The 17,838-nt window shown below is 39.9% G+C and overlaps 1 protein-coding gene across 6 annotated transcripts in view; it reads left to right on the top strand.

Annotated features, from left to right (window-relative positions):
* The window catches only part of LOC146497420 (receptor-type tyrosine-protein phosphatase mu), a 162,039-nt gene that overhangs the window by 65,083 nt on the left and 79,118 nt on the right, over window positions 1-17,838 (top strand). For all 6 annotated transcript variants that reach the window (XM_085140119.1, XM_085140117.1, XM_085140118.1 and 3 more), the window contains exon 8: window positions 16,909-17,217. In XM_085140119.1, coding sequence (XP_084996245.1) covers window positions 16,909-17,217 — 309 coding nt within the window. The remainder of the gene's footprint in view (window positions 1-16,908; window positions 17,218-17,838) is intronic.

The raw sequence follows: 17,838 nt of genomic DNA, 5'->3' as shown, positions 1-17,838 counted from the left end.
AACTGTAAATTTACTCCAGTATTTGGATACAAAAGACTTCTTCCTATGCATATCAGTATCTGTCTAATTGTAGTTGCATGCACTATATTTCCATTCCAGGAACTCTTGTAAATCTTTGCTCACTTTATCCATCTCACTAGTGACGTACTGATTTAATTGTCAAACATTGGTAAAAGCCAATATTGTTGGAAAATAAGATAAAGCAACAAGTAAGGTCACATTTACCTGCCAATGTTTCTCTTGTTGAGTCAGTTCTCATTTACATGATATAGACTGATTTCATATGTTTTAATCTGTCATTTATATTTCAACTATTTTTGTTGCACAAAAGACGACAGAGCTAAAACAAAACAAAAACCCAAACGCACTATGAGCACTGGCTGTTGTTCAGATTGTTAGTGTAAACACTGCAATTCTGGCTCAGGAGCAATTTCTCTCATCTTAAATTGTCCCGCCCTCGACAAATGGAATCGGGTTTGAAATGTTTCAGATGATTTTCCTTCCAAGTAAATAAATTACTTTAAAAAATTACTTTGTTTTTAATGTTTTTGCCAGATGTTGAACATTTGCCTTTTTTTCTGCATCTTGGAAAGAAGCAGCAAAGAGAACACCAGAGTCTAAATGTCAGAGGTTTAAATATAAACACCCATCTCTAGCTACTTCTAATGACATACTCTCACACAGATAATCATATTAAGGTGAATTTTCTTTGTGGGGACTCGACAGCCTGTTAATTGTTCAGTTTGTGAATAAGCTACAACCCTTTGCTAATAATTGTTATGGATCCAAAAATAATGGTAACATCTGTGGCAGCTCCGATTGCTGAAAACTAAGGGTGGACTACCTTGTCAAATACCAATGATGATACATTTTATCCAGGATGTTGATCCGTTATACCACCATGCTGTTCTGCTTCTGTTTACAAAATAAGCTAGATGACCCAAGATGTATTTTGTTATGCATCTTGTTTTTCTATGTATCTAATTGTGTATTCAGGTGGCGCCGTTATCATTTGATATCACAATCTGTTCTCTTCCTTTAACATTGTAAGATGTCAGACAACACACACTAACAATTTGAATTTAAACTTTCACTTTCGTTGGAAGAGCATTGCAACATTCCAACCCAATGGGCTTTATTAAGTTTTTATTCTCTGTTGAATTATATGGATCAACATAGTGGAAGGTCGGTGGTCAAAGCAGATCAAGCAGTTCCTTCAGTTACTGCCTCAACTTTGTTGTGTTTGTACAGTCCTGAATGTACATTTACAAACAAACCGTTCAAAAGAGCCTCCCCCCCCCCCCCCCCCCCCCCCCCTTTGTTTAACGAATGATCCCCTGCATACAACAAATAGCCATCAGGGTTCCATTGTTTGCGAAGCTGCATTGTGTTTTCTCTAAAGCCTCATTGCATTTGAAGTAAATAACTGAATCTGGTAATTGCTCGACATATATCATTGCTGCTTTACTTGGTAATTATTTTTCTGTTTAGAGAAAGCCCCTGTGTGTTGTCATTGTTCCCAGCCATGGATTTTTGGAAAGATTTTTTTTTTCGTTAGCATTTGCACCTGGAACAATGGCGCAATCTTAAGTTTTTCATGGAAAAGAAAGACCAGGCGCCTGTGTCTCAGCGGAACAATAACCATGACATAAGTGATTATTTGTGGTGGCCCTCAGATATATAAAGCGGAGGACAGGCCTACCACATGATTAACTTCATAACTACTTGTTTATTCTGCTTAATTCTCATTCCAAACAGACTTAAAGCTTTTTAATTTATCACCAACACAGATTGATAATATTTGTGAAGCACAGTGGCTCCTTAAATTTGGATTATTACATCGCTGCTGTACTGTGGGAATTTAAACTCAAACATTTAGATAAACACTTTGATGTTATTGTACAAATTGCCCTTCTCACAACATTAACTAGCTAAATTCCCTCGGTGTGCTAGGATGCCAACATGAGGACCAAAACAAACCGAGCCTCAGCAGTTTCCTCGGCTAATGCCGTTTGGTGTCCGGAAAAATGCTGACGAAAATTAAATTCTTCTCCCCTTTCTGCCCAGGGTGTAACCCCCCGTCTCCCTGCTGTGAAGGTCACGAACTTGTTCATTTTTAGTCTGGTTGATAGGGATGAATGAGCCTACCTGAGTTAGGTCCAGATTCTGCAGGGGTCCTGCTCCTTTGGCCACCTGCCGTCACCGTTGCGAGATTGATGGCCGTGGCTCCTGAAGTGTGTTTGAGGAAGCAGCTCTTGATCTTGCCCAGCTCTCTGCTGGTCTGTCCCACTGACAGGCTGGGCCTCAGCAGTGCTCCTAATTGAACGGTTAAGACTCACTGGGCCATGTGATACATCAATGTTGATACAGACAGGCCCAGAGACTCGCTCCCCATCTCCCTGTACTGCTGTCTGGGGGCGCTAATGAAAATCTGTGGCCACTTTAGAGTACTGCCACTCACATCATTATTCATAGCCATGCTTTGGTCACTTCGCAAAATGAGCAATGTTTCTGATGACAAAGGATGCTGTAATTCAATCTTCTGTAAAACGGAGAATGTATAATGCAAGGACGCCACCAATTCAATTCAGAGGCAGGAGGAAGAAAGGGGTAGCCTTGAAAGCTTTTCTTTCCCATGAAGAACCTTCATTACTTTCCTGGTGAACAACAAAAGAGCGTCTCATCCAAGGCTCTGTGATTGCTTTAGGGAGGTTATTTGTTGGTTTCAAGTGTTTGCAGGCTGATTCAAACTGCATTTTGCTTTTGCATATCCTCGTGTCTATGGACTGTTGACGCTGAAATTCACAAGTTAACATTTGTCATTTGTTCCTTTTCCTTCTGGCAAACATTTCTGAGCTGAAAGTGAAAAGCATTTGGTAACCATGCCGCCCTTCCATGTGAAATTCATGAAGTTGTTTACCACTCGAGAGTCCTCCACACTCTGTAAGTGCTACTTGAAGAAAAGCACTGTATTATCAGGTGGTGCCCTAGGATCACAGCATGTTGCCCTGCATTTTGGCAACATTATTGCGAGACCATCTCACACAGAGGAGACCATTTCCAGCCCACACTAGGAAGGCAGATAAGCAAACCTTAAACAACTACTCATCTGCAGTCTGAGCGGTATTTGAGGTCTTGGTGGAAATTTATTTTCCCCATATTTGTTTGTTTTGTGTTGAGGTATTCACAGACTTGTATTGAATCAGGTCAAGTTCCAGCAACACTACACATTTGAAACTATTTCTACATGTGTTATCCTAAACTAATAAATGTACTCTACTAATCAGTTTGCTTAAATTGCTGAATAAGGCTCATGCTCTTTTTGATTAGGCCGACTTCTTGGCAAATTCTTAATTGTCCGTTTAAATTTCTTTTTTAAAGATTTTTGTAAATGTGTGCTTTTTTTTTTAAATTTTCAGATGTTTTAGTCATTTTTTAATGTATTGTTTTAATACAGAATTGTGCAGAGTCTTATTTCTTTGTGTTTTACTAGGAAAAGGAGAGATAAGTGCTATGACTTACTGAAATGGCAAATATGTCTCAAGATGACCCCACAAATAAATGCTACTATAATGTTGAGGTCTGGATTCTGTTTCAGTGTGTGCTTTTTAGGGAAACTCTCAGTGACTACGTTCTGAGATGACTAATTGAGGAAAAAAAATTAGACTAATCCACTAGTCTTAAACTAAATAACTCAGTAAGTAAAATCTTAGGACCGTTTAATGGAAAATGTCAAAAACTAGTGACAAAAGCATTTTAAACCATTAATCACTTTCTTTGTAAATGACTCATGCTGCTTAAATCAACACTGTGCATTATGAACACGTTTTACTCAAGGCAATGAAGATGAAGAACATGAAAAATCTCATTCTATGTTTCTCTACAACAGGCAGATGGCTGCATAATGTTTAGACAACAATAATTTACGGGCATTGGGCATCAATTAAAATGTAAAATAAATAGATTAACCAACTAGTAAGTCTGTTACTGACTAGTGACAACAGCGACGATTAGTCTGCTAATGTACTAGTCACTCACATCCCCAGTGCTTTTCTATGCAGGTGTGCTTTTACTGCATTGGCAGTGCATTTTGATTCATTGTCATGCTGAAAATGAAGCCACTGTTAATTTAATGCTTTATAAGTAGGGTATATCTAAACCTGATGGTACTTTTCTCCATTAGTAATCTTCCATTCATTTTAATTTCCAACATTATTGGCTGTAATGCAGTCCCCAAACCGTGCCAGAGTGTCTACCGTGTTTTACAATGTATACACTTACTGCTGTATCTCTTTCCTGAGTTTCTCCATACATATTCATGACGATTTGAACCAATATTTTTATCACGCCATAGGATCTGTAGCCACCAATTCGCAGTCAAGTCCTTATGTGATGTGGCATATCTCAGCCCTTGGTGAACATCAGATTAAGCGAAAGGTTCTGTGTCAAGACTTCACTGAAATGATTTCCCCCCGTTTCTTTAGGGACATGACTTTCTGATATTGTTCATCTACTTTAGATACTTTTGTCAAATTGTTTAAGGACACACTGTACAGCATGCCAAGATATGCCTTCAGCTAATAGTCCTTTGGGAATCACCTTGTTTGTGGCAAACTGCTATTTTATGCCTTCCAAACTCTGTTATCTTTGTCATTTTTCATAGAATTAACTAAAGAAATTATGTAAAATGAAAGCTTTTGGCAGGCTGGTAGTAACAAAGTGCCAAAAGATAAAATTTAAAATTGGGTTGTTGTCTGTTATGTGTAGACACAACAGCAGTTCATCCATTGAACTAGGTCGATTTTATATGCTTTAATCATTCATAGGCCAGTGTTAAGTGGCATAACAAACAATCAGTCCTGTGGACACTGGACTGGACTGTAAATGAGTGGGGAAAAAGTCTATAGAACAATCTTTCAAGAGCCCCAATATACAAGAAGGTGTGGATCATTGGAAACAAACGACAAAGAAATTGCACGTGGGTCAGAGATAGGGATAGAGATAGATAGATGATAGAGAGAGATAGATGTGTGTGTATATAATTTTTTTTTTCTTTGAAGCACTTTGCAGCTTTGTATGAAAAGTGCTCTATAAATTAAGTTTATTAGTCAAGTAATTGTTTTACAGCCACTTGAAGCTGATTGAGCCAGTGTAAGGCCTGCATGTGGCATGTTAATTTCATACTAGTTGCCATGGTAGAAAAGCGATCTGTCCTGTGTGTATCATCTCCACCCTATGCCCTCCGCTGTCCCGCTGGCTCTCGGGCGCTTTAAAAATGGCAGTACATGATGTCCATGCTGGGTCCAAACACCTGCTCAGAATCCGGCTTCTGCCAACTCCACATCTCCATCTATAAGTTGTCTCCATCTGCGCTCTGATGCCACGTGGGAGTAGTCTCATCTGTTTGTTTTTACTTTGCCATTCTGTTGCACCGAGTGCTATTAAACACAAGGGAATCTGCGTTAATCAGGGATCATCCTTCGCTTAAACACTCATTTATAATAGTGGAGAGCAGGGAGGAGCTGCGCAATTATGTTCACCCTCGCCGAGGTTGGTTATTTGCATTTTGCCTCATGGTTAATTTGTAAAAGCCCAGATCTGTTTTGACGCTAATAAGAATGATGGCAGTCTGGAAACAGTATAATCACTTTATTTTTTTCAAGTGTAGTAATTTATCTCAGTGATGTGATACTGGTACAGAAATCTATGTGGATTCAATTTATGTTCACAATTCCTTGATTAATACCATTTTTGCCATATTTATTTGAACAAAACTTAATTTTATCGGGTTGTGTGTTTTGAACACAATGTTATAAGTATTTGTTTTTTGGAAATATAAATACAAGTAGTCAGAATATATATAGACAGTAAACTATAACACCCACAATACAACATCAGTTTAATAGTGTCACGCAGTGGACAAAGAGGTGTTTTAAACATGAGGACAAAAAGAAGAATGTGATTGCTGTGCCAGCAAAACAGTTAAATAAATTCAAATATTTAAAGCATCTGATATGCAAGACATCCACCAGAGGTCTTCTAAATTTGTACATCTGTACTCAGTAAGTTTGAAGCCAACCTGCGAACATGAGCATTAGAATCTATACGAAGTATCCAAGCAATGATCTTTCAGCAATTTCTCTACATACTGCATTACTAGCTACTAAAGATTCAGCAAAACCTCTGCAAAGTCTTTGCTTACTTGCTACCTCCCATTTGGTCATAACTCATGTCACGTTTTAAAACAACAACTGGGTTCTGTTTAAAAACTACAGACAGCGGCAAAGGAGGCTGTGTTCTTCATATACTGCAGCACCGCTGATTACATTCATTGACAAAGCTGGTTTAAGTCTTTATAGGGGACTCACCACAACACTTATTTAGAGCTAAAGCGTCATTGGAGGGTATTAAAAGAAATTTGGGACTTTTAAGTTTTTCATTTTTGTTACAAATCAGGGTCATTGAAGTTACCATATATGTTACCATAAAGTTAGATGCCATGATGTCACTCTTTGTGATGCAACCTTCGCCAGTACTCCAACCTTATGGAGAGGGGAGGTTAGGATGTCGCACTAAATATGGTTTCTTGCCCAGTAATGGATTAACATACTTGAGGCATACTTTTGGGCAAAAGATGTTAAAAGAACTGTTGCGACAAAGACAATGGTATGATGGGATGCATGCAAATCCACATCAGAACGAGAGCAGGTGCTGGATTGAAAGCATGTAAATGGGAAAGAAAAAACAAAACATCTAGTGCTCACACACTGTGGGGCTTCAGGTATAAGCTCTTGGTGTCACACATAAAAGTTCATTATGGCTGAATTTGTATTCTGCTAATAAAAAGACAGTCTTAGGGCAGTGTACAGTGAACAAATTATTCCAAATAGGATGACTTAAATAATGAAAGAACTTTTTGATCCTTTTTGAAGAGTACTACTGCGATATTGACCTTGAAAAGTCTGTGAATAACACAAACTGTGAAAAATAAATGTGTTACGCAATTGGTTTCTGTAGGTTCCTGTCACCGTCATCCCTTTAAAACCTTACAAAGTAATGAATAATGGTATGACTGATTTAGGTTAATGTTATTCCCTTTTCTACCATTGTTCAACTGTCAAAAAAAGGCTTTGAAAAGTGCAATCTAAACTGTATAAAACAGCCCCTTTTTTTCCCAATGTATACTTAATATGTCAAGAAACCATTTATTTTGATAGACAAGAAGATTTGATGGCCTGACCTGGGGATAGTTGGGCTCAGTACCAGTTATATAAAGTAATTGCAAGCATTTACCTCTTCTTAGAAAATGTATTGGTTTTGTAGAAATCTGTCTGGCTCTAAGGAATTCTGAGGTTAAAATTTAGCAGTGCTACAAAATAAGATTCACTAATATTCCAACGTGAAGCATTGGGTGGTCAAAGCTTTGGTGGCAATAAGTGGTCCACTAAATGTAGGGTTGGTAGCTCAATACCCATCCTTTCCATGTGCCAAAGGGTAGACACTGAACAAACTGAAGGATCTTTTGTGGCAGCGTTCATGACATTAGTCTTAGGTATGTATGTGGGTAGGTATGTGAAGGAATGTGTGGGGGGGAAAACGGTGCATTTCTCTATGGGCACATTGTCAAAATTTATATAAATCTTCAATTTACTGTTGACCTTACCTTAAAGAAGTGTTACGGCCTTGGATCTTTACTAAAACTGCATATTCAAAAAATAAGAGTCAGAGCAGAAAGGCTTCTGAATAGCTTTCATAAAAGCTTAAGGACACACAGAATAGGTGACAAATGACTTGGTTTCTCTCTCGCTGCTGTGAAAAAGTATTTTCCCAATCCCTAATTATTTCTTCTTCTTCTTCTTCTTTCTTCTTCTTTTTTTTTTTTTTTTTTGCATTTTGCATTTTGCAGTTAATGTTTTACAGTAACGTATTTATTCAAGCTATGAAAAACTATGCACACTGGATTCAGTGCAAGCATTTTGTTCATTGTGATCTACCAACATTTTGATCCATTCATTGCTGCTGTGTGCTTGAACTTTAGAAAATTGCCTAAATTACTCTTTCAGGATCTTCTTGTAAGGAGTAGAATTCATGGTTCCATAAATTAACGGCAGGTCGTCCAGGTCCTGAAGCAGCAAAACAACCCCAGACCATCACACTACCACCACCATGTTCGAGTGTTGATATGTTCTTTTATGAAGTGCCAGTGTTGGTTTCATGCCAAGTGTAATGGGATGCACACCCTCCAAAAGTTCAGCTTGTCTTGTTAGTCTACAGAATATTTTCTCAAAAGTCTTCATGATCATCAAGACATTTTTTTTTTTTTTTTTTTTTTTTTTTTTTTTTACAAATGTGGGGGGGCGACCCTTTGTGTTCCTTTTGGTCAGCAGTAATTTCCTCCAGGACCCCTCTATTTTTGTTAAGGCTTTTTTTTATTTTTTTTATTGTTGAATTGTGAACACTGACCTTAACTAATAAGGGTGAGGCCGGCAGTTCTTTTGATGTTTTTTGGGGGTTCTTTTGTGACCTCGTGGATGGATTGTTGATTACTCTTCAAATAATTTTGGTAGGCCGACCACTCACTGGGAAGGTTCACCGCAGTTCCAGGTTTTCTTGATTTTTTTTTTTTCTTCTTCTTTTTCTTTTCCTAGTTAATAGCTCTCACTGTGGTTCACTGGAGTCCCAGGGCCTTTGTAATGGCTATGTAACTCTTTCCAGACCCATAGTTAATGATAGATAGTTAGTCCAGACCGATAGATTTATTTCTCTTCTGTTCTTGAGTTTCTTTAGATTGTGACATAATCTGTTACTTTTTGAGATTTTAGTCTACTTGACTTTGTCACTCAGGTTCTATTTAACTATTGATTCAACAGATCTGGCCATAACCAGGCCTCGGTGTGGCTAATGAAATTGAACTCAGCTTTCCAAAACTGTGATTAATCAGTTATCTATGATTTACCATGGGGGCAATTACCTTTTCACACAGGTCCAAGATGGTTTGGAAATAAAATAAATAAAATCATCATTGAAAAACTGCATTTTGTATTTACAAAGGTTATCTCTGAATAACATAGAATTTTGATAAATATACAGAAAACCAAGAAATCAGGAATATATTTTTTTCACAGCACCATCTATTTAAATGCCTTACCTTAAGATAAAGGTTAATCTAAATTCAACTGAACTGAACAAACACTTCTCGGAAAAATGTTTGTAGTTTTCCAAATTAGAGGATATTATTGCTGTAGAGCTAAGCATGTTGACTCCATCGTTTTTCGTCATTCGCAGTCACACTTAACTGAATCGGTATACTATATTCTGCCTCGCCAATTCGTGTCTAACCAAACATTTTGTCAACAAAGGGAGAGTGATGATCTGTCAGATGTAACTGCTATTTTTCCCGTCAGAAGCTTTGTGCATGTCTACAGGGCAATTTTCCTCGGTGAGATCTATCCCTTCATGATGGTTGCTTTTTAGCTAAGGTTGAGATTAACCAGATTTGTTTCTCGCAGCCCAAAAGGAAAGGAAATTGTTTGCCAGGCATGTGTCTAATTAACACTATTGTTGCCTTGAGCCATGAATAGAAAGTCACTTTACCTTACTATCTCAGATAACATTGGTCCAGTTTGTCACCCACAATAGCGGCCAGTCATGTGACCTATAGGGTTTATATGTTGCCTATTGCAAGGCGAATGAAAAGCCTTAGTTTGAGGCCCATTGAATTTGTGTCCTTTTGTCAGTCAGAGAAAACAGGGTAGATTGAGTTTGGGGTGTGCAGGAAGGTTATAGGAGGACCACAATAAGTCTTTTTATCACAGGCAGTTGGAAGTATAATGGCGAATTGTGCTCTATGATATTGGTGCTGCAAAAGGTAAATTGTGTTCCTCTCAAGGACACGTCTTCAAACAACTGCTGTGGGAAAGGAACGAGTGTGCGAAAGATTTGCATTTATAGCCAGTTCATTATTATTATTCTTATTGTTACCATTTCCCTCACCTTCATCACTCCATCCATCTATTCTCGACAGGGAAGAATTGAAAGTCCTGAGAACAGATGTGTATAAATGATACTGTGGTGATATCCACATAAACTCTCTCTTTCTAGTCCAGAGCTGCTTCTTCAGCTCCTCGTAAACAATTATCTTTGAGGTTGTTAGTAACCTCTACTCTTGAGCCTCAGGAGGATGATAAATAGCGGTAGTTTAGTCAGGCTCGGCAGGAAGATTTTACGTTTTTTTTCGCTGCGATTTTTAAATTTGAACTGAAATGCTTCTCAAGGTCTTTAAATGTTTCTATTCTCCCTGATTAATTATTCATGATCTATCTGCTGTAATTTTTGTCACAGATTTTCTCCATCCTTTTGCTGAATTATAGATGTCCCATTCCCCTTCCTAGGCATCCAACAAGCACTCACTCAGTCTGGTTGTATAACTCTAACTCAAGAACATTTCTGCGTCTACTCCTCAACTAAAGGACATGAATGTCAGAAGGGTTGCGATTTATTCCCTCTATTCCCCCACCTAGATAGCTAGATCTTGGATCTCATATCTCCTAAGTGGGTGGCTCAGAAAACACAGCAACCATTTCACAAAGTCAAGTGCTTCACTTTGATTTACACTGTGGGTAACACCCTGAGTTGAATACGACACATGTGGGTTTTTAGCGACAAATGACAGTGGCACAAGGGCCATCTGGGTAGTGCTGAAGTTGAAGAATCACCTTGGTAACCTCCCACTGCTCCTGTAGAGATTGCGTCCCCATTGGTAAATGAGGGCTTGTGTTCTTCCCATTTGTAAGCCCTATCCGCAACCATTTTCCGAGGAACCTGAACACAAAAGACAAAGTCTGCTCTGACAGGAGAGATGGGTGTGTGGGCATGTATGTGTTAAGACGGATGAGGGAAGAGGGGGTCATTCTGCCTGTCACCCTGACCCCAATCACTGCACAGCATATTGGTGGAAACAAAATGAAAGATTGATTTAACCAGTTCCTCCTCAGCTGCCTCTGCTCTTTCCATCAACTGGCTGCCCATTTGTTTTCATCCGGTTTGTAGACTTGCACTTTATTTCACCTCATGACGCACACTTGCCAGGTTTGTTCTTTTAATTTAAAGTCAATGTATAATAACTGCAGGCTTCATGTGAGCTTTTTGGGGGGTTACTACTACTACTGCACTGACCAAATGTTACAACACATGATGGTAGTAAATAACCTGTATCGATTCCATGCAAATACACTTTTTTTTTTTTTTACTTCCATGCATGACATCTCTCTCATGTCTGTTGATTTGTGTATATAAAAATTGGCCTTTTTTTGTTGTTAACATTGTTTATATAATGATAGTTATTATTTCCACAGACTTAGTAGTTGACTGCTTATTGGCTAAAGGTTTGCAAGTATGCTATATTCATGTTTTAAACAATTCGATTGTGTGAACTGGTATTATATTAAAATAGTGTTTATGAATTAAACTACATTAGCATGGTTGCATTGGCTTTTAATGTACTATGTTGTTTTTTTCCCCCTGATATAAACCAGAACTGAGACTCTTATATCAATGCATGAACCTAAATGCGGCTTTAGAGGATTTTTATATCTCGAACAATTAAATGATACTCATCCCCACCCTCTGGCTTCCAGTCAAGTCGTGTAGAATATTGTATCCATTAAGTGTAGTAATAAACAGCTTTCCATTGTGTCAGACGACATGTCTTCAGCATGTCAGCGTAATCCAAAAACTGAATATTTAGTTTGACATTTCCACACAAAATCAGTATTTCTTAGTTTTCTCTTTTCAAGCCGTTGAGCTTATTGGCATTTTTAGGCCAGTATACAGTAGCGTGGTTGTTTACAAAAACAGGAAAGGACTAGATATGCCTTGACAGTCATGAATCTTGTCATACATCATCTGTGTTGGTAGAGAATGTCTTACTTTCACCGTCCCCTTCTCTTTAGTTCTGTGAAAAGGAAAGCATTCGCCCATTCATCTCCACCCCTACAGCTTCAGGGGGTTCATCAGACAAGGTGGCAGCCTGGCCTGGTCCGGCGCCCGGGCTCATTCGGTGGTTTCAATTTGATCCAGAGCACTGTAGGCCCCTCCGCCCCTCACACTCACCCATCACGGCAGTCTCATTTATCACAGGGCCTATAAAGAAGGACTTGATAGAGTGAGGAGTGACCACCACCATTCAATAAATCCTTGTGATTATCCACGCCTCCAAGGTGTCTGAGCAAAGTGTGTGTGTGTGTGTGTCCTGAGCATGTAAGCATTTGTCTCTGACTAATGCTTGTATTGGATCACAAGATGTCCATGTACAGTGCCTTTTAAAGTGCCATCAGTTATAATATGTGTACACACGTCAGCTCTGAGGCTAATTTTACTTGTTGCATTTGATGGCAACAAAGACCTTGACATTTCCACCCCTTCTCTGTCTTAGCTTGCTTTCTCCAGTCCCCTCACCCACCTATCTACCCACACACTGACTCCCTCCATCTCTTCCCACACGCATGCACATACACACACAGAGTCAAACAGTCGTTCTGTTCCTCCAGAGGATTGCATAGAGAAGCACTCTAGGAGGGTGATGGAGCTTTGATTGTCGGTTATCAAAAGCTATCATTACTGCTTGCTTCTGTCGGATATGAAAATGATTTCCTAAGTGTAAAACCCATGTCATTACCTCAATGGTCATAGTGCTATCAGTGAGATGTAATAGAAAGAGGCAAACAAATGTGCTTGTTTCCCAGCCCACCCAGCTCAAACACAACAGAAAGAATAACAAATCAAAATGGAGAGAGATAAGTGATGGCAATACCAGGCCTGACTGCCTAGAACGGAACACTTTACATGAAAACACCCTTCCAGCCAGGATTTAATCTTACCGTCATCAAGTTGTTTTGGTACCGTCTCCAACAGCTGTACTTTCTCGTGACAAGCTCCGGTTGACATGCTCCGCAAATCAGACCATCTACGGGCCATCCTGTGAAAGTCAAAGCACTCCCCTCCTCTTCCTCAGCCTGATGAGACGGTGAACAGGCAAGGGAGCCACATTGACTTGCTGGGGGTTTCTAATCACTGGGGAAACAGGCTTTCTCCCCACCCCCCCTTCTGGGTCTGTTTGCTGAGCAGGTAGATGGAAGTCTAAGCCAGCATCAGGCTTTTCTTCTCTTAATCGATGTGGATCCGATAAAGATCCCGGCTTTCCGAATGGCTCGTATGCTGCGAAGCCTGAGGAAAATCTGATAAGTAAATCGCTCTTCTGTACATATAGCCAGAAAGATGCTGAGAAACCAGACGTGTGCTGCTGTGCACGCATATGGAAACTCTTTTACACTCATAAGATGGTAAACACACACATGGTCCCCTTTATACAGCCACACACGCCCGCGCACACGCATTCATCTAGTAGTAAAGTGGCTGTGCTCCAGACATGCCCAATTTGTTTCCTTTCATCCAGGACTAATGTCTTGCTCTTCCCAGGGGCTAAGTGCACCATTTGAAGCCCCCTCTAGGACAGCCAGTTGCAACATGCGGTTATTTGTTGTTGTTGTTTTTATAATTTTTTTTTTTTTAATGTTTGGCAAAATCATGTTATCGCATGAGCTGCAGTAGCATGTACGCAGGGCCCAATCAAATTAGCAAGACGCAATAATGTGCTGATAATTTCTAAAAACATTATTTAAATGTCAGACTGTAATGACAAAAAATCACTAATAGTTCTGTGTAAATGTCAAGTTCAAATTATTCAATTACATCGGTGAGTGTGGGGCAGGTGATAATTTGTCCACCGCTTGGAATACCAATCTGGCTCTCACTGGAGCTCATTCTGAGTGCCCTGGCATAAGATAGACCTCAGTAATTTCCTGCTCCAAGGGATGCTTTCATAGCCATTATTATAACTCTATTCCACTAGAAATATCTGCCATACTGGAGAGATATTGGAGTCATATTTTTAGTACTTTCACCCCAATGTCGCCCTGAGACTGTGATAGCTTGAGAGCATTGTGGGGAGGAAAAAAAATGGTATGGATTTTCAGAGCTAGCCCTATTATTCCTTGTTGTTGTTTCTGTTTGTGCTCTTGATACTGAGCCTCTTACTGTTCAGTCAATAAAACTAAACTTGCAGCCACAGTAAACTGGGGTAATAGGCTCATCTCATCAGTTGTCATTCACGGGCCTGTGGGCCCATTTGAGAATGGCTGCATGCTCTTCATCTATTCATGAAGGGACTTATAAAGGATATCAGCCATTCAGCCTGACCTGTTCATTTCAGATTAAGTGAGGGAGGAGGATGCACGGCGTTTTTTTTTCCTTTTCCTCTTTCTTCAAAGTCATCCATGACCGGGCTCTAAAATGGATAAGGCACCTTGTTGTTCATGCAAGCAATGAAGTCATTCTGAATCATGGGTTACAAGTTCTGCCACAGATCCTCTCGTTTTACTGCCTCCCTCAGACAGCTGGCATTTGCACTACAGGGAGCCAGTGGGGCAACAAACAATTAGCCTTTTCTCTACAAAACTCCAGGCAGAGGCTATAAAATAATTATAAAAGCTGCTTCCAAACGGCCGATGTTCTTTTGTGTATCTTTCCTGCGACTTGTACACCCAAAAATAAAAAGAATACATCTAATAATCCTACCGCCAGTAAAACAAATAGTCACAAATAAATTAATGTCCCTTCTTCGTGGGCCTACGGCTGTTTCTTATATTTTCCACAAGTGCTTCCCATCCTGGCAGCTCTCCATTGACCCGAATTAGGGTGCAGTGGACATTATCTATGATGTTCCACAAAGATGGGAGTGTGACATTCTCCTTGAACGCTCCAGAAATGAGCCTAACTCTCAGTCGCTTGTGCGCGTCTGTTTGAGATTCACACTTTGGTGCATTTGTAACTCTGAGAGCATCTGGTTTAATTTGATTTCTGTGCCTGGCCACCCTGCAATTCTCTGTGCTTTTAGTGTAACCGTTGCCTACAGAGTGCGGCCAACAGATAGTTCCGCAAATAAAGGGGTTTAAACTTCTATTTTCTGGATGGCTCTCCCAACACTGCAATCGAGTGAAGAAGCCTGTTTCTCATTGCCAGTTGCTCCCAGTTTTTCCTTAGAATCTCTGTCGGGTTTTTTTGTCTGTTTGTTTGTTTTTGGAGGGTGTGATTACATTTTCTTAAATATCACACCATTTTTAACATTATTACTGCATTTTAGTGGCAGAGTAAGACATTCGCTGCAGAGTAAAATTCAGGCTAAGAAATGATAAAACACAAGTAAACCAACACCAGATAGCTCTATATTCTCTCAACTGCTTGTTAAGTCACGATTAAAGCTGATGGATACGCGTGCTGAATGAGGAATTTTAGTGGAATGTTTACTTTTATTTGAACTATAGTAGCAAATCCGTCTTGAATATATCATAGATGCCATTTTTTTCCCCTTTTGGAAGGAGATTATACCTTTTGTGAGGAATCACATTTGTAGCCTTTTGTGTTTCATGTACTATATACTGCACATTGACATCCCTTTCCCAATCTGCCTTCAACAGCTCTTCCTCTGTCTCCTTCAGGCTCTTCTAATGCTATTTCGTCTTGTCTGTAAAAGTGCAGGAGAAATCACATCCGTTGTTTCTCCTCGTGAAATCGGCAAGCGTTCGATCTTTCATTCATCAAGGAGCCCTTTTCCACTTGTACAGGCCCGAGTTTTCACATGTCATGACCTAATTTTTTTGAAACCGTTCATTTCCACCTTGTAGATTTTCTACAGCGCTACTCAAACTCCTGCAAGATCATTTGAAAGGATTCTCGATAAACCTTGAACATTTTATCGCAGTAGTAATACGCTGGATAGCGGAAGATAACAAAAAGAAACGTCTAATGTGATCATAATGCCAACAGTGTTTGTTGGTTTCTTGCTTTGTTTGTTCTGTCTTTTATACAATCTGTAAAAATGAACACCGTGCTCTAGCCTGAGTCCAGTCTCCCTTCACACATCTCTAGAATGTTAAACATGGCTGCCGTGGCCGCCTCTGAATTGCTGGACTGTGTCTCCTGGGGAACGGGGAAATTGAGCTCTGGCTCTTCCTAATAGGTGGTAAAGTGTTAAGTTCCAGAGAAATGGACTGCGAATTTAACCTGGAATGGAAATTGATCCCATTACCTTGTGCTTGGGCTGCTTTCCTCCCGTAGGAAAGGAGGGAGAGAGGGAGCGCAAGAGGGGAAAATAGGTGGGGAAAGGAGAAAGGGAGAGCGCGGGAAATAGAAAAGGGGAGTCATGGAAAAAGAGAGAGAAGGAAGGAGAGAGAAAATGGATAAAGTGGAAGAGAAAAGGCAAGGAGACACAGTGTATGTGATTAGAGGTGATAGGATAGCGGTGGGGGTTGTGTCCTGCCTGGATTGACAGGTTGGCTGACTCTGTATCAGTGTGGTGCTAATAGCTGACCGCCACTGGGCGAGATGGAAAATAGAGTAGAAAAGGCGGAGGACAAGGCAGAAGAAGCAGAGGAATGGCACGCTCTGAAGGGATGATACACCACCTGCTGAGGGTTTCCAGCGACAGACCTGTGGTGTCTTGGTGCCTTTAGTTGCTGTGAGCCCAAGTTAGCAACGGTAATGGGATTTGGCAATGCTCAGTATCAGTCTGTGCCTTTGAAATTTTAAAATATTTTCTGGAAATATGAACTATAAACAGAAAAAAGTGGTATTTTAATATGAATGAAAGTATTGACTGGGTCTGAAGTGTTATGAAAAATTTACTACTGGATTTTTTTTTTTTGGCCCAAAGGAAAAGGAGCTTTCTCTAACCCACGTAAACCTCAGTAATTTTGATTTTATTGCATCTGGCCTGAAACACCTGGCATTTAATATGACCTAATTGATTATCTTGATGTAAGTTCACACTTCCTTCTCTTTCGATTTCGCCAGAGCCTATGCACGGCCCACGGAGGCTGGAAGTGGTGGACATCCAGTCCAAACAGGTTACAGTGCGCTGGGAACCTCTGGGCTATAACGTGACCCGCTGCCACAGCTATAACCTGACCGTCCAGTACCGGTACAGAGTAGCTGGCAAGGAGGAGACGCGTGAGGAAGTGTGTTATGACACTCAGAGTCGCGATCCTCAGCACACTATCCACAATCTCTCTCCATTCACCAACCTCAGCGTGAAGCTGGTGCTGCGCAACCCGGAGGGTGTCAAGGAGAGCACAGAGCTGGAGGTCCAGACCGATGAGGATGGTAAGTAACATCAATAGTCCATTTTTTTTCTTAGCTCAACTATAAAGCCTTACAGGGCAGGAAAAAGTAGTTTTACTTTTAGATGATATTTGCATTCTAAAACTCACTGAAACCCAGACATTGCAGACATTTCTGTGTTTGTCAATGTCTATTCGTGGTTGACAAAATAATTCCAAAATGAAAGTTGTGGAAATTATGCCGACATCAGTTCAAGATACTTCAACGTCATCTAGACATATTTAATTTACTTTTTAATTTCAGAGAGACAAATATTTTCTATTAATGCTTAATAATTTATAATAAAACGAAAGCAGTTTAAACATTCTCAACAGTGGAGGAAAAAAATAACCGTGCACCTCAATTCTGACTCCTACTTGTGAGTTCAAGCTTCCCCATTTCTTATCCTACTGAGCTAATCACCAGTTCCATCACTGGGTTTGTGATACTGACACTGGGGGTAGAGACGTGACATTTGTTACAGTCTGATGTGTTAAATTCACTATGCAACAAATGAGACGCAATTTAGTTGCTCATAGGCCACAACAAAGAATGGAGACATGCCAGCAACTGAACAGGGATTACCAGGGGTTTATTATAATAATCATGATTTGTGTAAGTCCA

This window comes from Neolamprologus multifasciatus, chromosome 18 (assembly GCF_963576455.1).
Source record: "Neolamprologus multifasciatus chromosome 18, fNeoMul1.2, whole genome shotgun sequence".
NCBI lineage: Eukaryota > Metazoa > Chordata > Actinopteri > Cichliformes > Cichlidae > Neolamprologus > Neolamprologus multifasciatus.
This window is presented reverse-complemented; position numbering and strand designations above follow the sequence as displayed.